This window comes from Quercus robur, chromosome 5, assembly GCF_932294415.1.
Source record: "Quercus robur chromosome 5, dhQueRobu3.1, whole genome shotgun sequence".
Classification (NCBI taxonomy): domain Eukaryota; kingdom Viridiplantae; phylum Streptophyta; class Magnoliopsida; order Fagales; family Fagaceae; genus Quercus; species Quercus robur.
The window spans coordinates 63,456,281-63,482,220 of record NC_065538.1 but is presented as its reverse complement, the minus strand read 5'-3'; the positions used below and the strand labels follow the sequence as shown (position 1 = coordinate 63,482,220).

Here is a 25,940-nt window from a genome sequence, read left to right as displayed (position 1 = left end):
GTAACAACCTCACAAAGCAACTAATCTCGATAACTTAAAGAGAGCAAAAAAGCAATAACAAAAGACAATAGGCAAAGGATATTCACACAATGACAATCAATTTAACCCCATCAAAGAATGACATTAATTATAGAAAAATGTTAAAGTTACCATCAATTTTAGTACAAAAGACTTGTATATTGAATCTGGATGGTATCATCTCGCACAGCATGATAAATAAAGTAGTTTAAAACCTCATGTATATGCACAGGTACAATGCATACACTTATAAATAAATTTTTACTTAATAAATAAGCATTGTTCATAGTATTATGTATAAAGTTGATAAATTTGAATTAATTTTAGCTAGAAAAAAAAAATGACATTGAAAAGCATAATCTTTCAGACTTTCTCTTTCCTTAATTTTAGATATATAATTGGATTTCTTATGGTTCATTTATATTGGACTTCTTGTATTTTGCACTTAATTAACTTATTTGTCACAAAAATTAAAAAGATTAAATGGGACACATGACACAAAATTAGACTCTAGCTCTTATTTAAATTTTAATTGAATTTTCTCTCCCTTGACTATATATATATATATATATATATATGATTTTTTAAATAATTTTCGTTTTGTATTTAAAACTTGCCACATCAATCTTGTAAGAGCATTCTTATCAAGGTGAGTAAAATTTTTAGCATATAACACCTCAAAACTCAAAATTTCAGCTTTTAACAACTCATTTTATAATATACCCAACATCAAAGATTCTATATTTTTTTACCATTTCAAATAAATAATATAAACTACTCATTAAAATAATAATAAAACAACTGCACAAAACTATAGCAACCAGCCAACCCCCTCCTCCACCACCCCCACCACCGCTCCACTTGCCATAACCACCGTTGTAGCAACCACAACCAACCACAGCACCACAAGTCACAGTACCACCGTGACAAGTCACAACACCACCATTGTAGCAACCAAAACCCATCACACACACAAACCCAGTATCGATGACCCACGACCCACACCCCACACCGAACCAAAACCACTACCACAAACCACAGCAAAAAAACCCACCACAAAACCTCCATCGCTGCCACCACAAAACCGACCATCCACCCACCCCGATCTCAACCCCAACCAAAACCCACCACCACCCACCCAGTTCTCAACCCCAGCCAAAACCCACCACCCCGAGCTCAACCCCAACCAAAACCCACCACCCCGATCTCAACCCCATCAAAACCGTCGCCAAGCACCACCGATACCCACCAAATCAGACCCACGAAACCCACCAAATCATGACCACAATTGCCGACCACAAACCATTGAAGCTTAACAGAGATCAGATGCTCATCAAAACAGAGGCAGCGTGATGAAAAGGGAAGGGAAATGATGCCTGGGTTGTGAGGGAGAACCAGAGAACAAGAAGGAGAGTCTGAGAGTTTGAGGGAAAGTATGAGAGTCTGAGGAGAGAGAAAATTAAAATCAATAATATATTATACAATATTGGTACAGTGCGCTCTCAAAAATGAGAGTGCACTGTAGCAAGATTGTAAATTTTATAACATATAAGAGTTTTGATGGAGTTGGTTTTTGGGGGTTTAGATGCTAAAAAATAGCATTTATAGCATTTAGGAGGCTTAATGAGAATGCTCTAAAGGGAGTTAATTCTAAATTACCCTACACAATCATGACCTACCATCAAGTTGTAAGGGAAAAAAAAAAAACCCAAGATTTTTCAAGAGGGAAAATGAAGGGTAACCAACTTTGATGGTTAGGTGGGGTTCAAGTTATAGTTCAATAGTAATAGAATTTTTCGTAGTGTATCATGTTTATAAAAATAAATAAAATAAAATAAAAAAAGGCTTGACGTAGTTTTGATTGCGGTCAACTGCATGGAGAATGTCCATTTTAGAGATGTGCGGAAGGCCATAGAACCGACGTAACGACAGGGAGTGAAAGCTGTTGGATCTAAATTAGTTTTTTTTTTTTTTTTTTTTTTTTTTTTTTTTTTTTTTTTTTATTGATAATGAGAAGCTTTTATTAAGAAAGAAACAAACTACAACAAGCAACTAGACTCTCTCAAAACAACATAAGAGTAGGGCTATCCATCTCACCTGCCCTACCCGCCCGTACCCAACCCGCTACAACCCGATCCGACTACTCCAGTTGTCGGACACGGGGTCCGAGCTCCAGAACCCAATGCCGGCGGTTTGGTTTCAGGTCCCTTCCTTCAAAAACCATTCAACCCGACTCACCCAAAAAGAGAATAACCCACTGTGAATTCAAGCTTTCCGACGAGTTTTCCAACACGATTTGGGGGAAAAAGCATCGGATTTGGAGAAATCTCTACCAGATCTGACTAGATTGCACTGGATCTTAGACGACTCAGGAGAGATCTAGCCGATTTTCTCCTTTTTCGATGGTTTCGGGCAAATTTTGGCTTCACCTAAAACCGATGCTCACCCAACAGGAAACCGACCCGTAAAACTCGATCTCCAGCGGGTCGATTGCAGGTTGGGCACAAACCCGACCCGCCCGACTCGTGGACAGCCCTACATAAGAGAAATAGTTCAGGCTAAAGCTAACATCAAAAGAGCCATAAAAATTGCAAAATAAAGACCACTTGGCTAAAATGTGGGTAGCCTCATTACAAATCCTAGGCACCCATCTAACAGCTACATTACTATAATTAGCCAAAAAGGACCTCAAATCAAAGCATAAAAACTTGATTCTCCAAGGGGGAGGCGCTATTGAGTTTGAGAGGAGTTTGGCCACGACTTGAAAGTCTGTTTCCACTGATACAGAATCACACCTTAAATCCGAAACTAAAGAAAGCACCCATCTCACTACTTCCGCTTTAGCTTTAAGAGGGATGGTGGTGTTCACTTTCCTTGAACTAGCAAATACCACTTTCCCTCTCCAATCTCTTGTGACCACAGCAATGACAAAGAATCTTGGTCCTACCGCAGCATCTACATTTATTTTTAAGCCATGTCTTGATGGAGAACTCCAACTCAAGGCTGATGCAGAAACTCGAGGTCTAACAAGGGGGGGTCTAGCACTTTTATGCTCAACAAAAAGCTGAAAATTCTAGTTGCAACTTCTTCCAAATTCATGTCCATGTTCTCAAAAATGGAACGATTTCTCTACTTCCAAATAACATCATAGAGGATGGCACCAAGTAACAAAAAGTCATCTCTTTGGCTAGGCAACAAATTATTCGCAAAATTTGGAGATAAAAGGAAATTGACAAACTCCAAAGGGGATTCAAAATTCAAAACTTCCATTCTCAACCCCCGTTGGCTTTGGAACAATAATGATTTAGAAAAGGGACATACCATGAATAGATGCAAAGTTGTCTCCACTGCCAAACTGCAAAGAGGGCAGCATAAATCCATACTCTCATTAAATCTGCTAATTACCTCTTTAGTAGGCAGCAAGTTAGCAACAATTCTCCAAAGAAGCATCTAGAAACGTTCACGTAATTTTTTTCTTCCAAATCTAACCCCTAATAGCATCAATATTGGAGGGAGGAGATTCCATTCTCGAGAGCCAATGAGCAGATTTAACAGAGAACAATCCGGAGTTTGAAGCTGTCCTATCCCAACTATCTTCCTTTTGGAAAACAAGGATGGGAATGCTTAGAATTAGCTCAACCACTGGATCTTCAAAAAAAAAAAAATTTAATTTGGCTATGTCCCAATTTCTTTGCTCTGGCGTTAATAGTTACGAAACCACCAAGGCCAAATCTGAGTTAGCGCCCTCTTTAGGAGAAGGGATAAAGCCTAGGAGGTTGGGAATCCAAGGATCAAACTAGATTCAAATTGAAGCACCATTCCCAACTTGAAAGCAAGCTGCCTTAGCTACAAGATGTCTGATGCCCATTAAACTTTTCCAAAAAGGAGAAGCTTTACCCAAAAAGGAGAGGGAAAGCCAATTATTTCAAACATTGTATTTTGCTTTCATCACTTGAACACAGAGGCAATCCTTTCCTGAAACAATCCACCAGCCAAATTTGGAGAGGAGAGCTTGATTGGAGTCCCAGAAATTTTTGAAACCCAAGCCTCCTTCCTTTTGGGGCCAACATAAAGACAACCATGACATCAGAGTCCAGTACGAACCTAATTTTGAATTTGGATTCCATCAAAATCTATGAATTGAAGCATCAAGTTGGTCACACAAGCCTTTAGGGAGCAAAGTGGCGAACGTGGCATAGATCGGAATTGCTTGAGTAACCGATTTGATGAGAGTAGCTCTTCCTGACCAAAATAAATTTTTGCTTTTCCAGCCACATAGCTTGTTATCCAACTTCTCTTTAATGAATCTGAAATCTTTATTTCTGCTCCTGGAAAGAAAGAGGGGAACCCCAAGATAGTTGGAGTTTTGAGACAACGTATTGAGTCTTTTAAGTATGCTTAACCTGACTAATGAACTGGGAACTTATCCCTTTAGAAGGGAAACAGCTAGATTTCTCCACGCTAATAAGCTAACTCGGCCAAGAGCAAAATTTCTCCAAGCAAGATTTGAGGATGGCAATCTCGGTAGATTTAGCTTTACAAAACAAAATAATGTCATCCGCATAGCATAGCTTGGAGATGGACGGAGCAGCGTTAGAAACTTTAACCCCTGAAAGCCTTTTTTGTGATACTTCCTTGTTTAGGAGCCTCAAGAGCACCTCACTTCCTAGGATGAAGAGATAAGGCGATAAAGGATCGCCATGTCTAAGACCCCAAGAAGGGAAGAAGCTTGGACATTGGCCCCCATTTAACAACAAGGTAAACTCTATTAATGATAAGCATTGGTGGATAAGCTTGGTAAAATTGCTGCTAAACCCAAAGGCTTTAAGAACCGCTATCAAGAAACTCCATTCCATTCTATCGTAGACTTTTTGGAAATCTAATTTGATACTAAGGTAGCCTTTTTTTCCCCCGTATGTTTGAAAGTATGCACAATCTCATGGGCTAGTACCACATTCTCATTATCCACCTATTCAGCAAAAAGGCCACTTAGGCCGGATCTATCATTTTGTTTAGCAAAGGTCTCAGCCTATTCACAATAATTTTTGATATCACCTTATAGCACACATTGCAAAGACCGATAGGGCGAAAATAGTTAAAATTGTGCACACCTTTCTTTTTAGGAATAAGGGAGATAAAAGTCTTGTTGAATTCCTTCAGCAGCCAGCCATTACGGAAAAAGCCCTGGACAGCAAACATTAGTTGATCACCAACTATATCCCAATAGTTTTTATAGAAGAGCACTGGGAAGCCATCTGGCCCCGAGGCTTTAAGAGCCTTCATTCCAAATACTACCTTTTTAATCTCATCTCTAGAGGGGACTCTACAAAGCTCCAAATTATCTTGGTCGATTACACAAGGTTGTATGAGACTCTCAAGATTCTCAGGAAACTGAGGATGGCTCAAATTGTATTAGGATGAAAAATTATCCAAAAAATATCTTTGAATATCCTCCGAGTCTCTGATCCAAGACCCATTTTCTAACTTGATTTCTGAAATGTAGTTCCTTCTCCTTCTAATGATAGTTGAAAGATGGAAGAATCTAGAGTTGCAATCTCCTTCTTTAACCCACAACTCTCTAGAATTTTGCCGCAACCACAAATCTTCTCTGGCTAGCCATTCATCAAGCTCTAAATTTAGAGATGCTTCAAGGTTCAAGTTCCCTTTCGTGCGCACTACTTGTTGGATCTTCAACAGCTTGTCTTGGAGGTCTTTAATTTTCTCCTTTGTATTCCCAAAAGAGTTTTTGTTCCACCTCACTAGGTCAGTACTAGTTACTGATAGTTTTTTTGCTAGCCTAAAGCCATGGGAACCTTCCACCCTAGTTTGCCAGGCATTTTCCACCACCATTTTGCTCTCTTTTTCTTTGGTCCACATTGCTTCAAACCGGAAAGGTCAAGAGCCCATCTTAGTTTCCAAATTGGTATCCAGCATAATTGGATTATGGTCCGAATTAGAGTTACAAAGATGTCTAACCCCAGCCTTGGGGAATAAGGTCTGCCAACCTTGATCACACAAACACTGATCCAATCTTTCTCTTATGTTGGCTAGACCTTCTCTTTTATTTGACCATGTGAAGGAAGGACCAATGAATCCTAAATCAGGGGGGGTCCGAATATACCAGAGCAACTATCATATTCTTATCAGAGAAAACCACATCTAAATCCACACCCATTCTCCAAAAAAGAGCAAGACCACCAGATTTCCCAACTGAATCAACACACCAAGAATCTACAAACTTTAATCTATCACAAATTCTTTTCACCTTTGGAGTTTTAATTTTTGTTTCTGATAAAAAGATAATATCCGGATTGGCACCACGAATCAGTTATAGCTTTAGTATGATACTATAATAATATACATGCGCATTCAAGTTTCAATCAATGGTTATTAAGTAAAACTTTAAAACGAAAGAAAAATCTCTGAATGACTTGTGTGTGTATGAGAGAGAGAGAGAGAGAGAGATGCTCCATCAAAATGGTTGCCACGTAAAGAGAAATCTTAAATATTAATCAAATGTATGTTGTAGTTCAAAGAAAGATTGTCTCAATTCTGTGAAATTTGATTCTAAACTTTTTACTAAAATTATAAAGTTCCCCCAAAAGAACCAGTCATTCCAAAATTTCTACATTAGTGAATGAAATAACAAAATACCGCTTTTTGCAAGAGAGAAAAAAAAAAAGAATAAATGTAACATTTAAACTACAAAAATTAGAGAGGGGGGAACAAAAAATAATAATAATAATATGAACAATGTAGTAATTACGGTCCAGAATTGCAGTCCACTGACAACTATGTGAACAGAGTTACCACATCTCTACGGTATCCTCTAACCATCAAAAGCCTTTGAACATTCTCTACCAACAAATCCATGTACTCCATGTAGAAATATGCCGGGTGGTTCACTGGAGGCGGCGGTAGGCTCACAAGCACAACTGCAGCCATTCTTGAGTATCTTAGTATCGTTGAATTTAACTTCAGAGTTGTGTAAAGAAACTTCTCCACCTGCTGCTCATTCACAACAACTGGCTTTCCATCAGCCATTAGTGGGGTCCCATTTTTCTCAGCCACTGCCTTCATCTCAGCTAAGTATGTAGCAACCCGCTGTTGCGCACCAGTGAATGCCTCCATTGAATCATCTGGCTGAGACCCACCCTCTGCCTGTGAATCCCACGATTTCATCGTTACAACAATCACCTCAGCTTGCATCCGAAGATCGTACAGAAACTTCTTCACATCAGCCTTGAGCGCCTCAGCATCAGTATCTTCCTCTGCAATGCAAAAGACTTGAATCTTACAACTCTCAAAGCTCTCTTTAGTGAGAAGGAGCTGAGAGAGAAGCAGCATGAGACCACCATCTCTCACAATCCAATACAGATCTATGGAACCATACTGTCTCTGATACTCATTGGGCCACTCATCAAGACCCTTAACAATAACAACAGCCTTGTTTGCAACAATACAGTCATTTATTATTCCAACAAAGGTAGCAGGGATTTCAGTTAAGTTTTCACGACGCCATATTTCAGGGTAACGCATAACAACAATGTTTGGCTTCAGATTACCAAGGCCCATGGTTTGAACAATGCCACGGAAGCCTTCAGACATACTAGGCGCCACAACTATCTCTGCCACACCTTCACAACGCTTGTAATCAAGGTAGGTAGCGAGCTGCTTGCAGGCAGTCTTAGCATCTTCAGCACATTCATGATAGTCTCCATCTAGTATGGAGAAAAAGATAGACATTCCTCGGCCCTTTTTCTTCATGCAGTTCGCAAAATCAGCAAGTTTTGGATGGCAAGGTACATTTTCTGGAAGTTTCCCCCATGGCCTGCAAAATACCAGGGGGATTGGATACCAATTCTTTGGGTGCACTTGGTTTGCTGCAAAAATAACGATAATTAAATTACAATATTGGAACAGACATATATGCATTCATGATACGTACATACACAGACCAAAGGATTACAGGCCCCACCCAACTTTTAAAAAATTGGCACAGGGTACCTTTCACAATTCAATGAGGATGGGAAATCACTAATGAAGAGTAATAAGAGGTCATGGTATAGTCTTCTCAGAAGTATACACACCTCCCAGTGACCGGAGACTGCGGAGAGCTAGTTGAAAATATGCACTCTTGAAACCATCACCCCAGTCCCCAGCCTTTCCTTTAAGACTCACATAATAATATATAAGGCTTGCAAGGGCTAGGGACACTATAGTGAATGCCCAAGAGATTAAGAACATAATCACTGCATGCAAAACAAAAGAACCACGTAAGTATGACAGTCAGAGTATATCAAACCAGACTGGCTGCACACACATACATACACATGGGTATGACCTGTGCACCCAAAAACTAGATAATCAGAAAACAAAATTACAAATAAGATACATGACAAGGAAGCATACCTATACAAAGTGATGCTCCAAGAAGAGAGAGGCTCCAGTGGTGAAATTTCCACCGAGGACGCCAGCTGGGAGCATCTAGAAGATCCAGAAGGAAGCAAGATAAGTTCACACCACAATAACACAGAAGGAAAAACATAGTTATAGTCGGTGTGATAAGATCCAGGTTCCCAATTACGACACACCCAATACAGATGAATGCAGTAAAGAGGGTAGCAATGTAAGGCTCATTCCCATCTGCAACCTTGAAGTAGTTAAGAATAGGCAGGATGTCGTCATTGGCTATTGCTGCAAGAAGGCGTGGGGCACCTGTCAGGCTCTGAAGAGCAGCCCCTAATGTTGAAAGAATGATTCCAACGTAAACAATGACCGGGAAAGGCCAAGCAATTGTAGCTGTAAGTAACCTGCATAAAAACTTGATTTCAGTTTTCAAAGTTTATACGGTTAAAAGTAGTTTATTAATTAACTCAAATTCATGAAAACATTTTCTTTTTAACATACACATTAAAATGTAAGTCTTAAAACCTGAAAAAAAGTAATACGAATATGCACTCTCAAAACTGACACAAAACAGTTACCAAAAGAAGTTTTCTTTTCTCTACCAGTCCTCAAACCATGGACCTTTTACTTTGTGATCCCCACACAGCCAACAGGTCACATGGAAGGCTAGTAGAGATAATAATAAACAGGACCAAGGGCAACTAAGCCAGCTGTTTAACCCCTAAATCATAAACAACTGGGTGCTGCTGGGTGCTGCAGACGACAGATTAGTGATAAGAAGACACCATCATAAACTATTCAGCAATCTTTGACTAGATGTAGTTATTTATGATTCATAAAATATTTCCGGTTGAAAGAATGTCAAAGAGAAGGATGTACCATGCGCGATATAGGAGCAATTCGTTTAAGTATCTCATATTTTTAATCCTCTTGTAAACCCTAGGAATAATTTCTTGGTTGTGCAAACCAAAGAGAATGATGACCTAACTTAGATTGCACCAAGTGTGAAACCAAGTGGATTTATTACTTATCCATCCAGGTTTTCTAAGAATAATGTACGTATTTGGATCTTTAATATATTCTTCATGGCATTCTTTACAATATCTAACTCCTGCAGACAGATTATTCTACAAGGTTGCTAAGATTATTCTATAGAGATAATTATCCATATTCAAAAAATAAAAGTAAAATGTCAGCAAGTTAATGTCTTGTATTCTTCATGGATATACCAAGTAATTAATTTTTCTATTTGAAGAATATTTTAAACCATACAGCTTCTATCAACCCAAAAGGCTTTGCAAATAAGTAGCATGGACATGGACATGACACAAGACATGACGACATGGTAATTCTTAAAAAAGTAGGACATGACATGGTGCGGATATGCTACTTCATTATTATATCTTTTTGTATATAGAAATGTTATGTCCAAAACATTCTCACAACACTTCTACAACAAGTCATAGGTGATAAGTTATTATTGATTCTAATTTGAATCAACCACTTAAATTACCTTTTTATCCACCCATAGCAGCTAATAACAACCTATCCATTAAGATTTGTTGTGAAAATGTTGAGAAAATGTTGTGGATATAACATTTCTCTTATGTATATTTTATTTATTTTTAGGCATATTTTATGTTTATATTAAAAATGTAATACCTAGTGCACAAAGCTCCTATTTTGCGCAGTCTAGGAGAGGTCATAGTAGGCACCTTATTCCCAATTTTATTTGGAAAGGCTAATTCCCAAACTCAAACCCACGACTTGTTGCTTTTGATGGAAGACACTTTGACTTGTTGCTTTTGATGGAAGGCACTGGTCATCACACCAAGGCCCGACCTCTCATTTTTTAATGTTAAAATTAAGTTTTCAAAATAAATAACTATTAAAATCTTTAAAAACATATCTAAAGTCAAAGGAATTTTTAAAATAAAACATCTATTTCTTCCTCCCGGGGACACACATGTGTTAGTGTTCAACATGTGTTTGACATGTGCATGATGAGGATTTTGGAGCGTTTGTGCTTCTTAGGCAAGTAATGACGAAGAGAAACAAGAGAAACAACACATTACAGCAGGAAAGATAATAATAAAGAAAGAAGAAATATAGTCAACTCTTCCAAAGCCTCCTGGCTAAAATTTCCAATATATGACTGAAAAGAGTTAAAATCTTCTGAGCAATCAATTATCCTATCACTTTCATCCAATTATCTTTGCTTCTTCCCTTGGATGTCAAACTCTAACATGGTAATAAGGTAAGTGACCCTCTTGAAACTGCTCTATTTTTTTACTCTCATTTTTTTTTCTTTTTCTGTGCTTTTCATCCATTAATTTTTGACAAAAAATTGGATTTGAGCTTTTAAATGCCATGATCTGCCCTTTTGGATTGGTCGCTTTGTTAAAAGAAAGAAGTTTATGGAACAGTCAACATGGTTGTCTACTGCACTTTGGTTTATGCAAGATTTAACACTTCTTACAAATTACTTTGCACATACCAGAGTAAGTAGAAACATGATACTTGGGTGACGTAAAATAAATACAAGCCCTAGGTTATGGAAATCTGATTCTATGCAACAGTTGGTTACATAGTTCTCATGCACATTTGGAGTATGGAGGAATACATTCTCCAAATAGCGAAAAGGATGATACTACCTTTGCAACATTTTAAATCATACAAATGCAGCAATTTAGAACTACAAATTTTATTCCCTCTCTTTTCTACCTTATCTTAGAGGTTCCTAATTTTGTTGTAATTTCTTTCTACTGATACAAATAAAGTTCATACACCTATACAAGATTGTACCCTTGACCTTACCCTCCACCCATTTGTTTATAGGGAGAGGAGATGTCAATTCTTAATCGGTCAACATATATAAACAGACGGCTTCACAAGGTATATGGCTCATGGATTTGCCTCATAATTGAATACAACTAGCTGCTGAAAATAATTGGAATATATGCAATTTATTAAACTTTTGATATGAATATCATTAGAAATCTGATGTCAAAGGCAAGGGGGAGAGAGAGAGAAAAAAGATTTTTTATTTATTTTTATTGGTAACTAAAGTTACACAAGAAACCAAGAGATTTTTAACACAACCTAACCATCCACCCATTCTTGTGGAGAAGGAAGTGTCAATTGAATTTGAGATAGCTCATTAGCAGAAAAGAAAAAGGAACTGCATGCGCAACAACTTAAAAGAAATATAAATACCTGTCTGCCAATAGCTTCTTTCTGGTGGCAAGGGCTCCAAACAAAAACACAGAAACTAGATACATTACAGTAGTTGTGAGAGTCGCAGACAACGTTCCAATGGGAATTGAACGCTGAGTATCTTTCAGTGAAGCTGATCGATTTGAACCCGCCATAATTCCTGTTACAGCAGGGAAAAAGAGGCCAACCAATGCACTGAAAAATGTAAGAAAAGAAAACATGAGGTTAGAAAGACCATGAAATAAATAATTCCATTTCATTTTTAATAAATTTATAGCTATGCTTCAGAGAAATCCTGGATCACAAAAAGTTTACCCACAAAGGAAACAACTTTTGAGACAATACAACTAGAATTTCACAGCATTCTACATTTTACTATGATCCAAGGATCTGGATGCTCGGTTCTCAATAAATTCATTATCTTAAACAAGCATGCAAAGTGCAAACAATTCCAGACTCTTTTTTTTCTTTTCTTTTTTTGATAATTAAATACAAAAATTAGATATGGCTTCATTGAACCTCATCACCTCATTTTCCACTTCTCATCTTCTAGACCCTTTTAAAAGAAAGACTTTTTTGTTATTGCTGGTTTTTTTGGGAAGGGGAACCATTTAAAATATAAAAATAAAAATAAAAACCTGATTGTCATGCACACAATTGTTGCAAGTTAAGACAGGGCAGGCGATATATATATATATATATATATTGCCCATCTACCCGCATGCACATGGGGGGATGATGAGTTTCATAATTGGCAGCCCACTCTGAGACTTACAAGCAACAGGGCAAAGCTGGTTCTAGTGCTCAAGCATTAATTTGGGATATTTCAGATAATGGAAAACTTTCTTGGGACCTTTCTTAGTTAATGTAGGTTGAATTTAGTCTTATTTTATTGTTCATTTGCCACTGGATCAGTTTTAATTAAGTTTAACAAGAATAAGGGAATCTGTAAGGTCTTAATTTTCTGGTTGTCATTGGCTGTACCAAAGTCTTATTTGTGTTTTAAGTCCTTTTCTTATTTGGTTTAGAAGTTCTTAAGTACTTTTCCATAGTTATTAGTAGTCCTAGTCTTTTCAAAAATAGGATATTTACAAGTCCTAGTACTTTAAGGAAAGGATTTACTAATTTAGCAATAGCCTATATAAAGGTTTTTTTTTTAAGGTAAGAATAATAAATGTTGATTGGAGTGAGCCTAAATAAAGGGCTTTATTAGAATCTATAACATTCATAGTGAGATTGTTTTTAATTCCAGTAGCTAATTTCAAACTTTGAGGGTGGGATTGCCTTCTCGTTCCTAAGTGTAACTGTTTAGGAAACCTAGGTGTAATTGCCTAGGGTTTATCTTTCTTTATTCACTGTGTTAACACCAAACAGCCATCAAACTCCTTCAAGGTCCAGTCTTTTTATTGATTAACCCACAAGAACCCTTAAACATCAAACCCCATTCAAGAACCCTTCAAGATCTCATCAAGAATCCTAACTTAGTGTTGAATTCCTAAAATCCTACATCGCGCGCGCGGGGGGGGTGGGGGGGTGTCATTTCAAAACTCCCATGCCAGGCAATCCAATAGTCTTGTTTGCCTACAAAATCAGGCTGCAATATCCCAAGAAAAGAATAACACAAGAAATATTTGTTTGAAGCATTATCAACAGGTCACCTGGATTAGAACATATTGCAAAAATGCCTAAGAAAGCATTCCATCTTAGGCATGTTTTCCCAAGTATTTTCTAAGACATACCACCTCTTTTTCCATTCCTCTGTTATTACAAAGATCTATTGAAATTGTTAGAATTGTATGGTTAAATGATTAAATTTACCATATCCCAATAGCTTAAACTTTTGGGACAATCAGTAAATTAACATAGTATCATAGCATGAGATCCTGAGTTCGATCCTTGACTCCTCCACTCTACCTTCCATTTAAATTCTCACATGTTGGGCCTCACTTATTATAAGGTAGTTTCGGCCCACACGTGAGGGGGAGTGTTAGAATTATGTGGTTAAATAATTAAATTTACCATATCCCAATAAATTAAGCTTTTGGGACAATCGGTGAAGATGTATTTCTTCTTACGTCTTTTCAACCCTAAAACAATTCTTTTTCTTTTACCTATCAAAACCCTAAAATCCCACACTTCTATTAGATAGCCATCAAATAACTCATCAAACTACCTTTAATTTGTAAGTCCTAACACAATCCCATAACACTTTCTTCAACACAATCCCATAACCCTTTCTTCTTAGCTCTTTTCAACTCTAAATCAAATATATTTTCTTTTACCTATCAAAACCCGAACGCACTTTGTTCTACTAAATAGCCATCAAACCACCTATAATTCCAAAGTCCTAACACAATCCCATAATCCTTTCTTCAAAAATTCCTAAACCCTAGATCCATAAATTCTCCTAACCCTAAACCCAGCAAAAGCACACGTAGACAAATTCCCCAATTTATCCTACATCATTAAGTAAAGGCACAATGCAGCAGAAGTCTAGAGTTTTTCACAGCCAACGCAAGGCAATTTCACATAAGCACACCTAAAGCGACCACAGATTACCTACTTGCTACAAATGTCGCTGCACCAAAAAAATAGTCATTCTATGTTAAGTTGAAATACTATCGACTGGATCAAGAGAATATGAAGTTAAAAGGCAAAGGATTCACTAAAGAACAGAAGGTAAAAAAGGAGACGACACTTTCCCCCCCCCCCCCCCCTCTCTCTCTCTCTCTCTCTGTTCCTTCTTCTTCTCTGTCTGTTCCTTACCCTTTTCAGTGTTTCTCAGTTCCCTTTTTTATTTTGTTTTAATTTCTTTTCCAAGTGTCTCTTCCTCTCTCTTTTTTCAGATTCCTTCATTTCTTTTCAGATTCCTGTTGTTTTTGGCATATAGTAGTCTTTTCTTAGTTCTTTTATAAATTATATAAATACTGGACTTTTCATTTTTCGTTTCCTAGTTTACCTCTTAATCATTTCCCGACTTAAGTTTCTTAAACAGTCATTTCTTTTTATGAGATTAGCATGTAAGGTGGTGTCTGAAAATTTGAGAACGGATCCTGCTCTCAAATTTGTGCTTAAGCTCTAGGAAGACCCTACAATCTGCATTTAGATGTGCATAGCACCTTTAATAACTATACATAGTTCCTAAGCAGCTATTTACTAAAAAATTAAACAAAATAAAAAACTGATTTGATATCTTACAACTAGTCACGTTATTAATAGAGTTAAATGTAAAACTAGGACCAAATGGAAACTCCTAATTCTCTTATAATGATGGCAAAGCACGATATAATTGGCTACAAACTTGGTTGTAGCCTAAGACTACAACTTCCTTCAAAACAATTAACATTACTACATATTTTGAAAATCTAATCGTTGAATTCTTTACGCTCTTAACACACATGTCAAATTTTGGGCCAATCAGATATTATTTACTATATGATCCATAAACTTATTTTTTATGCAAGATTTTAGACTATAAAAACTTGCAATTTGAATGATTGATTGATGACATATCTATTATTTTTGATCTTCTAGAAATTTTGTAAGCATGGAGGATATAAAAAGAAAATATAATCCAATGGTAGATTTGTAAAATTCAAACCCAATAAAAAGATATTGAGTGACGTGTGGGTGTATAACCCCATCATTGCTAAGGTTTTTTTCTTAAATGACTAAAAGTGTCATTAAATCATCATCTTATGACTAGGGATAAATAATTTGGAGGCCAAACAATCCACCAAACTCTAAAGCTGAGACAATCCTAAAATATGTTGTAGAAATAGCATTGGATCCCTAAGTGATATAATAGACAAACCAGGCATTTATCTGATAACATTGGCATGAGAAATTAGGGCCATAGCTTACTTAAAATTCCAGTAAACAGTTCCTTCGGGATCAGGAACTCCAGCTTCGTTGGTATTCTGATAACCTGGACTCCAGTTGTCTTTAAAAGTGTCCAAACTCAAGCCCGTTATTCCAACTGTTCCAAAGATTGCAAGAGAAGATAACTTTATTGACCCCTCCACCAAATAAATTCCAGAATGAGCAGAAAAAGGATAAAAGAATCAGCAGCACAAATATCTAATAAGACTGTTCCAAAGATTGCAAGAGAAGATAACTTTATTGACCCCTCCACCAAATAAATTCCAGAATGAGCAGAAAAAGGATAAAAGAATCAGCAGCACAAATATCTAATAAGAATTAAAGGCGAAAGCTACAAATGTAAAAATGGCGACACACAAAATAAAGACAATCAAAGTACCTGACCTCATATCATAAGCAGACCACCTGCCTATTACGTAATTGATATTTGAATCATTAGCCAAAAATGCAACACATAACAATGAATGTAAACGTGTGTATGTGCATATATGTAGGACCAGCTCTAGTATATAGACAAGTGAGGCAACTGCCTTAGGCCCCCAAGTATTAATCAATATTTTTTTAAAACAAAATATAAAAAAGTACAGATGTAGTGCATCGCTTACAGGGAACGCCCTAACTAACCCTTGCCCACTTTTCACTTCTAGACATTGATTTGGGTCCCACGAGGAGTAACTAAATAAGGACATGTAACAAAATTCTCCCAAAAGCTACTTCAATGTGTCTATTGATGCTCTCAACTACAAGAGACTCACAGCATCGCTATCATGTGCACTACAGTGTGATGTTAAATAATACACACACACACACACACACATATATATATATATAGAGAGAGAGAGAGAGACCAATTCCCAAATTGAAAAACATAAAAAATACACTCACCTGCAGGATGATCCTTCCTTGTCAAAAAGACCCCTATGAATATGCAGAATAGGGAGAATAGAACAGGTAAAAGGAAAGCAGGTGCAACCCGATTGATCATTTTCACACCACCAAACACAATAAAGCATAGGACAATAGTCACAACAATCCCGTAAACTTGCAGGTCATGTGGACTAGGACTTTCTACCCGCTCAAATGTTGTCACATTAACATTTGTGACAGTCTCTGCATTAACAACAAGAAACCTATAAATATTACAAGATACAATTTTAATATCTTTGAACGGTACATTTTGCTTATTTGTGCAATAAAAACAACTGCCAACAATTTAACTATACAGAGTGTGACTGGGTTTAAGTATACAGAGTGCAACTGCAAACCTCAGAGAAAGCAAACATAATGGATAGTCATATAGAATAACCATAAAAGCTTTTGTACATTCACACAGAAAAAAATGTGGTGGGTGCATTCTTTTATTATTATTTTTTTTTTAAAGATGCTACATTTTTTATTGTTTTAGGGAAGCAAGGTGAACACGTGCAAAAGAGAAGGAAGAATTACAAAATGCGCCTTTTATGAAAGATCCTCCATGTCCTACATCAAATGTCAAAATTCTGTAACAGTTCAAATAGCACAACCATTTACATGATAGGAAAATCTTTTCATCTGTCAAGGTGAAGACAGTGGATTTTTTTTTTTTTTTTTTTCAAATGAGAAGAAGACACTGGATTCAAAATCATTACTATATCATCAACACAACTTTTACCATTTTTATATAAGTAACAACCTTAAAATAATGATGCCACATCAGCTATTTATTTATTTTTTGAGACAGTTAGAAAAAAAAATACAATAATGTGCTGTTAACCTCATAGCTCGAACCCCTTCTCTCCTAATCCCCCAAGCAGTTTGTGCATGGAGAGGTGCCAATTGAGCTACAAGGCTCTTGGCATCAACACAACTTTTACTATATCTCTACTATTAGTCTGATGAGCTAAAGCTCAACTGGCACCTCTTCCTCTTGCAAGTGCTAGGTGGAAAGTGAGGTCGTGCACTCAAGACCCATTGGGTCCTGTGAAAGTTACCAATTTAAAATTAAAAAAAAAAAAAAAAAAAAAAAAAAAAAAAAAAAACACTGTATTAAAGAAATGCTGGACTGCACACCAATTCACACCAAACTTGGTATCAGGCAAGAAGGTCAGAGTTGCAATGACAGTACCAATACCACACAGCTATTAGAAAACCAAAGTGCAAACCATCAACTGTCAACAATTGGTAGTCTCATGCTATCTAAAAAAGGATGCAGTCAACTAGCAAAATCTCATGGTAACCTCTAAAAATCCCAGCAGCTGGCACAGCTTTCAGAAAGGTTTCTACAGCTCCCAACACATACCTAGTACCAGAAGCACATGAAAATGCAAAGTTAACAAAAGTAATGTTTTCATATCATAAATCAAGCAAAATATAGAGACACATTAATGGCATGCCTAAAGACTATCATTCTTAAGGACCTCAACCATATATATTATGCCATTATCACAGCTAAGTTCATAGAATACACTTACAGGGCTCCAGCAATTGCATTCCCAAGGAAAAAACATAGTCCAATGCTAACTCCAACCTCTGGACCAAGGGCACGACCAATGAGATAGTACGGTCCCCCACCCTAGAAGCAAAGTAAATTTCTTTTATAAGTAATAAAAGTTCTATTGAAAAAGAAAAGAGGGTAAAGCCCTAGTACATGGGAAGTATACAAAAGCAACACAGATATAAACAAAAATTACAAAGATCTAAAAATTCCAAAAAAGAGGAACAAGCAAAACCCTCCAAGAACATTTTATCATTAATTCCAACATGATCTCTTTGGTGAAATCGACAGGAGCAAATTTTAATATGAATAGGCATTCCAGAGGTGAGGTTTTGCAATAAACAATATAATGCAGCAGAACACTTGAACAATAACGTATATAATTATAAACCCAAATATGTGCAAAAACCCTGTGAATATCTCGTGTGTATGTGAGTGAGTGTGTGTGTTGCATCAACACTTGATCATCTAATCCACAGGTTTTAAATACTTTGTACCAATCTGCACTAGTGTATCCCAGTACAAAATAAAACACATTAAAGAATAAATGTGTTTTCCCTCATCAAAAATGTCCCCAATGATCTTAGGGCCAAATAGCATCTCCTCTCTCCATAAATAAGGAGTGAATAGTTCAATCCCATATGAGTGTGTGAGTTATATTTAACGATCAGGAAGAGAGAGAGAGAGAGAAGTCCCTCAATTCCCTCGCAAATTTACACGAAGAAATAATAACCTACCCAATTTTTTCTTGACTCACACAAAATAACATATTGAAGCCAACAAGTAAGATATAGAAAAGTACTTGCGGATAATTTGTCAACACTGGCATCCCAGAAATAACACCTGCTCCTCTCAAGCATGATCAATTAATATATTTGGAATAGCTAGTGGTTTTGGTTTTCATTGACATTCATAATCATCACCCCAGAGGCAAAAAGAGGCAAGCAAATCTGATAAAGTAGCAAGTAGATTGCAAACATCATCTACCTTCATCGCACCATTAGTTGCAATAGCACTCAGTGATATTCCAGTCAGAAAAGTACACAAACCACAAAAAGACACCAGCAACAATGACTCGCCTATGCCAGCCATACCAACAATCCTGCAATGCTCATAATTAGAAAAAAGAAATCACTGACAAAATAGTTGGTCAAACAAGAAAGGCAACACATTGAATTCAATCATTTACCAAAAAAAAAAAAACCACAACAAGGACATACAGGTAAAGAAATTATGATCATCAGTATCCAGTCAAAATTAGTCACTATAGAGAGATCCAGGTTACATTATTATGCTACCTGATAAATTACCCATAACAAACATAGAATGAGTTCTTCAACACAAACCCAGGAATGGTAGCCCTCCCCCTTACAAAATTACCACCCTAACAAATGTGAATAAATGCCTGGTACAGCCGCATGGGGAATTTACAGCAGCCTTAAAATAATGACTCACTAATTCTCAACACAAGAAGAGAACATCCTCAATGGAGCCATGTATAAATCAAACACCAATACCTCAAACACTGCAAGTACATTAAGGAACACTCAATTCACATGTGGACATGTAATTGTTATTTTGGGAGAACCATTCTTTCGATCTAGGAAAAGGTATAAACAATAAACATGTAGACATGACAAGGTCCATTTGCAATTTAGACAATAATGTCGGCCATCTTTCGATGGTTTCAATCTGCCAAATAACCAAATGTTGTTATTTAGTCCAGGCATACTTGGAAAGCTCCTACTTGACTTTTTTCCACCTTGGAGCTTTTCTTTCTATAACAGTTTTATTTTTTTATAAGTAACAAACTTTTATTGAATTAGCAAAACTTCCAAGTGTACAAGGGGTATACAAAGAAAGATCAACATCAACATCTCAAAGAACAAAACTCTAACAAATCTAAAAAGGAAACACAAGGGAAAACTTGGAGAGCTCTAGCCCATTCCAGCAAAGAAGAAAAGAAAAAGGATTTACGCTCAATGAGAGACCACTCAACATCCTCAAAATTTCTAGCATTTCTCTTCCTCAAAAATGCACCACATTAAGCAATGCAGCACAATCTTCCAAATTGCAACATTGCAGTGTCAACTAAAACTGCCTTTTCTTTCTATAATAGTAAACTTCATTATAGGTTTTTTTTTTTTTTTTAATTATATTATAGGCGTGCCTCCTTTCTGTTATTTAGTCCATAAAATAGATGGGGAAATTTAGTTTTTCTTAACAAAAAGGTTTACACCTTACAGTCAACTTGACAAAAACAAATGGCGCTCATCTTTGTGGTCTACACAGATAAAGAGCCTCTAGAATTATTTATTTTCATAGTCTACTTTGTTTTCTCTTCAAAATCTTGAAACTTCCAAAATTCTGCATACCATGGGGCCCTCACCTATATCCTAAATTTAATAAGATTACTTCCCTTAACAAGGATGTTAAATAGCTACCACCCTTTCATCCACCTACTTTTCTAGGTTATCCCTCCTCTCCCCCCCCCCCCCCCCCCTCTCTTTCATAAGCCTTACACTAGTCCATCCTTTTTCTATCTTTAGTTAAAATGAAGATCTTAAGCAGACTTCAAGTAGCTTGGTAAAAGATATAAGTATCTTATGTAATTCGCAAGATTGATTGTATGGTCCCCTATTGTATACTTCCTGTATACTTGGGTAACTCTATTTTTTGATATCAATGAAATTTTACATTACTTATCCACACAAAAAAAAAAATATATATATATATATATATATATGTCTTCCCTTTAAGAACACTACAATTTATTAGTTTAAGCTCACATGCACCTAGAAAGTAAAAATCAATTATCAAGCAATGATATGTAAGAATTAAACTCTGATTATATATCAAACATGATCTACTTGAATACAAGATCAAACAGTAGCCTACTGCATGAAGCATATAATCACACAATTCTCCTTACATCTTTCTTCATAAATAGTCAAACCAACAAGGAAAAATGGCAGTTTTGTCCCTATCCATTGTTTTATATGTTAGAATTATAGTCAAATGATTAAACTTACAATTTCCTAACAGCTTAACCACTTGGGACAATTGGTAACTTAACATAGTATCAGAGCATGAAGTTCTAAGTTCGATCCATGTCTCCACTCTATCTCCCATTTAAAATTGTTAAAAATTTCACATGTTGGGCCTCAATTATCAAGGGGGAGTTTGGGCCCAAACATTAGGGGATTGTTAGAATTATGATTAAATGATTACATTCACAATTTCAGTCCCACATTTTAACTGGTTAATTTCCAACTTTGGCTAAATGGCAAGAACCTAGCATGCCAATCATGATTGATTATGGTGGTGCTAGTGGCGGGTGTGGGGGGTTGGCTGAAGAGTGGTCATGGTTGAGTCTAATCTAGATTTCATGATTTTGCTTATGTCAATATAAGTATGTATAAACGTTTTTCTATAAATATGCCCCCATCTAGTGTGTGTGTGTAGAAAACTATGCACACACAAACACACGCTACATGAGGACATACATGATGTGTCTCTTTTTTTAACTATTTAAAAATAATTGAGAATTACTACAGTTACAAACATAAAAGATAAAAGAAGTTAAATGAATAAATTTGGTAAATTATTTAGTTGCAGGAGAGAAATTGAAAATGAAGAAAGGAGCACAGGGAAATTAAAGAAGAAAATGGCAGTGAACATGGGTTGGAAGTTGATTGACGGTAGTTTAGTTTTTTTTCTTTGATAAGTAATAAGATATTTATTGAGAGAACTGAACAAAAAATTGTATTCTTAATTTTTCTGACTAAATAAGCCTTAGATGTATATCTCTGCTCTTCTACTAGTAATTTTTTTATGGTTAATTTGGATATTCGTAAGATGACACAAAAGGAGAGAATACCCTTTCTATTTGTGCGTGTATGTGCATGGACACACACACACATGTATGACCATCTGAATGTGTGTGTAAGTGTATGTTTTTTATACATATAAAGATGCTAAGAAGATCTCTTTCTTCTCAGTCAGATTCTATGCAGGCACTCTAAACCCTAAAGTGTTATTTATTGCTTATTTAAAGCCCTTGCCCGTACTACTTTCTCTTTCTCTATATACACACACACACACACACGAGAAACTATGATAGAACAGTGCTCCATCAAAGTTGATGGGATCTCATCCACTTTTGTGTATAATGGTGAATTTTTTGCAATTCAAACCATTCAATAGGTTTAGCATCTCCTATACACTAGATAACTAAGTGACAATTATAAATTCGACATTACTAAAAGCTAAACAGGATTTTTTTTTTTTTTTACTCATATATGCAATATGCTCACCTAAGTGCTCCAAAAGTGGGAAGCGGTATCACATTATCTTATTATAGAAGCACACCCACACAATATAAATGAACATATAGGTCACTTCATTGATCTAAGCCAAATTTGACAACTATCTACTGTCATGCTTATAGATTTGGCACCTCCTAGTATTTCCAATGGAGACATCCAAGGTTCAAATAGCTTCACCCCCAACTATCGAATTATCAAGAAACAAGATTTGTTTGAACGGTTTAGATCTATAAATAATATGATTATTAAACGTAAAATAGGGTGAGACCCCATCAATTAATATATACATATGTAACCAATGAGCTCTTCTCCAATGGCACCTCTTCCCCTTATAAGAGCAATATGGAGGTGGGGATGCATAACCCACCAGTTGTGTGTGAATATGTATGTATCAAGTGTTATGAAACTAACTAGTCTCAGCAGGAACTCCAGCAACATTGCTTACCATGAAAATCGGATGTAGTAGATAATTCCCAATATGTTTTGCAAGCACGGGACAAATACACCCATCAGAGTACCAAATTTGGGATCAGCAGGCTGCATATGATAGCACATCAAAAGGCCAAATAAAAAGCATCAGAAATATAGTTCAGCGAGTGCCCAAGGTCAATGAACCAGAGATAACTCTGATACAATATTCAGTCACAAACAGTTTTCAAGCAAAGCAATAGGTTACATCTAGAATAGAAGGAAGCAGTCAAAAGAAACATATGAAAAGGCAAATACACACCTGATTCACACCTCTAAATTCAATCTTTAAAAATAATTTAGCATAGTTTCCCTCGGTAAATAAGGCTCTATTGAAAATGAAATCCAGGAAAGAAAGACCAGTTCTTAAGATTTTAACAAACAATATCACACTTTCTCCAGAGATTATAACAAACAATATCACACTTTCTTCAATTAAAACCACAAATAAGAACCTAGATTCTTAAATCTCCATTTCGTTAACATACAAAGAAAGAATGTTATCTGCATTGTTATTTCATCAGTTCTTATGCTGTGATTTCAAATTATGATTTTCTATCAAAACAAAGCATACCACAACAAACAGCAGGGGAAAAAACTATGCAAGGAAACAGCATAAATGTTCAAGAAACTAGCATATACCTTTGGCCGCCCAAGAGTAATGGAGACATCGTCACCATCTCTAGGACTAGAAGGTGCTGGAATCTGCTCCCCTGTCATACTGGAATATATAAACTGAATTTTGAGAAAAAGATGGATTAAATTCAGAAACAATAAGAACAAAAGCAAAGCAACCTACCTCTTGAGACCAAGAATGTTAACAAGAGAATCAAAACCGAACAATTCCAATTTTGATTCTCCCGAGGGACCATTGGCTTGTTCATGTATCGGCAAGGATCCTCCATTACTATCAGCACCCATATTAGCCTGTTTTCCTACTTTGATTTTTCTGAAAAAAAAAAAAAACAAAAAACAATATATATATATATATATATATATATATAAAATGTGCTCTCTTATCTGAATATGTATATAAAAAATCAGACTTCACTACTTAAAATGCTCGTCCAGTGAAGAAAATGTGCAAAAACTCAATTAAGAACATGATTACTCTAACATGCAATATGAACAGCCAAAAAAGTAATCAAAGTTTAGACTTGTAAAAAGTTCAAAAAATCATCCAAACAAATATCATTTTGTTCTAAAACTTCTTATTAATCCATTCCTAACACGATGCTTTCTTCTTCTTTTTTTAAATTAAGCACAACCAAACCAAATTCACGTCACGTAGCCTGATTTCTATGCATCCAAAAAATATCAAAGAGATTGTATATTATGCTCTTTGTGCTCTCTTATCTCAAAATGTAGATCAAAAATCTAACTTTCACAACTTGATAAGCTCATCCAGTAAAGAAAATTTGCAAAAACTCAATTAAGAACATGATTACTCTAACACACACTATGAACAGTCAAATAAGTAATCAGAGTTTAGATTTATAAAAAGTTCAAAACTCATCCAAATTAATAACACTTATTTCTAAAAACTTCTTAATCTATTCCTAAACACAATGCTTTCTTTTCTTTATCTAAAGCAAAACCTAAATGCTCAACTGTGGCACAATTAGTTCAAATTCTTTCAGAAGCAAATGCTTTGGAATATTCCATTCTTGTAGCAGCCACCACTTCAGATCCTGCTCCTCTGCAATTTTTGGCCCCATATGCTGGGTGTGCCACAGGGGAATATTTCCGCAATAATGGGACGCACACATTAATAAACTATGATGATCTTAATAAACAGGCAGTGGCATATCGAAAAATGTCATTATTTTTACACCGACCACCGGGCCGTGAGGCTTTCCCAGGCGATGTTTTCTATATACCAAATTTATGCCTGGTTTGTATGTATACAAAATATATCAAGGAGATTGGATATTAAGCTCTTTGTGCTCTCTTATCTCAAAATTCAGATAAAAATTCTAACTTCACTACTTAATAGGCTTGTCCAGTGAAGAAAACGTCAATTAGAACATGACTACTCTAACATTAGAGTTTAGATTTATAGAAAAGTTCCAAAACTCATCCAAAAAAATAACCTTTAGTTCTAAAACCTTCTTATTAGTCCATTCCTATAATTTAAGCACAACCGAACCAAATTCACGTCAGTGATTTCTGCATATCCAAAAAAATATCAAAGAGACCGAATATTAAGTTCTTTGTGCTCTCTTATCTCAAAATTCAGACAAAAAATCTAACTTCATTACTCAATAGACTCGTCCAGTAAAGAAAATGTGAAAAAAAAATACTCAATTAAGAACATGATCACTCTAACACACGCTATGAACACCCAAACAAATAATCAAAGTTTAGATTTGTTAAAAAGTTCAAAAAAACTATCTTAAAATGTATATCAAAATATTTCCGACTTTGACTACTTGAATATGCTCCACCAGTAAAGAAAATGTGCAAGAACTCAATTAAGAACATGACTATTCTAACATACACTATGAACAGCCAAAAAAAGTAATCAGATTTTAGATTTGATAGTTCAAATTTTAGATTTAAAAAAAGTCCAAAAACTCATCCTAACAAAATAACATTTTCTTGTTCATTAATCCAATCCTCCTAAACAACAATCCTTTCTTCTTTTTATCGATCAAATTCAGCCTGATTTGCTTTGCATGCATCCAAACAGATTTCTAAAGCACTGAAAAAAGAGATTGTAAAGCTGCTTCGAACTCCACCACACATTCACAGTTTCACAAACCATTCAAATCAACAACAACAACAAAATCCAATTGTAGAGAGAGAAAGTACTGGCGAGAAGCTTGGTGATCGGTGGAGGAGGAAGAAGATCCAGGATCGATTGAAGACATTTGGAGCACAGCGCGATCATTGGCAACGACAGGTCGGTACTTGCGAGCGCCAATACGGCCCGGGAATTCTTCCTCCGCACTCTCTATATCGCCATTGTCCATTTCCTTCGGATCTAAAAATAAAAATCCAAACTATATTGTAATAATACTAGTCAAAATTACTGAATTTAGATCCAATATTACGAAGCAGAGAGAGAGAGAGATCTAAACTAAGACCACGAATTTGATAGAGATAATGAGAGAAAGAGAGACGTAATGGAATTGAAATTGAAT

At 36.0% G+C, this 25,940-nt stretch overlaps 1 protein-coding gene across 1 annotated transcript; it reads right to left on the bottom strand.

The window, feature by feature from the left end:
- Nucleotides 1-6,499: 6,499 nt before the first annotated feature.
- LOC126726636 (cation-chloride cotransporter 1) lies at nucleotides 6,500-25,940 on the bottom strand. Its single transcript, XM_050431946.1, has 13 exons — nucleotides 25,609-25,940; nucleotides 23,594-23,743; nucleotides 23,437-23,515; nucleotides 22,772-22,863; nucleotides 18,986-19,100; nucleotides 17,976-18,076; nucleotides 17,742-17,803; nucleotides 16,411-16,635; nucleotides 15,508-15,622; nucleotides 11,644-11,838; nucleotides 8,431-8,831; nucleotides 8,109-8,270; nucleotides 6,500-7,901 (listed from the first exon to the last, which is right to left on the bottom strand). The coding sequence occupies exons 1-13, from the start codon at nucleotides 25,767-25,769 to the stop codon at nucleotides 6,811-6,813; spliced, it is 2,949 nt and encodes a 982-aa protein (XP_050287903.1). The 5' UTR covers nucleotides 25,770-25,940; the 3' UTR covers nucleotides 6,500-6,810.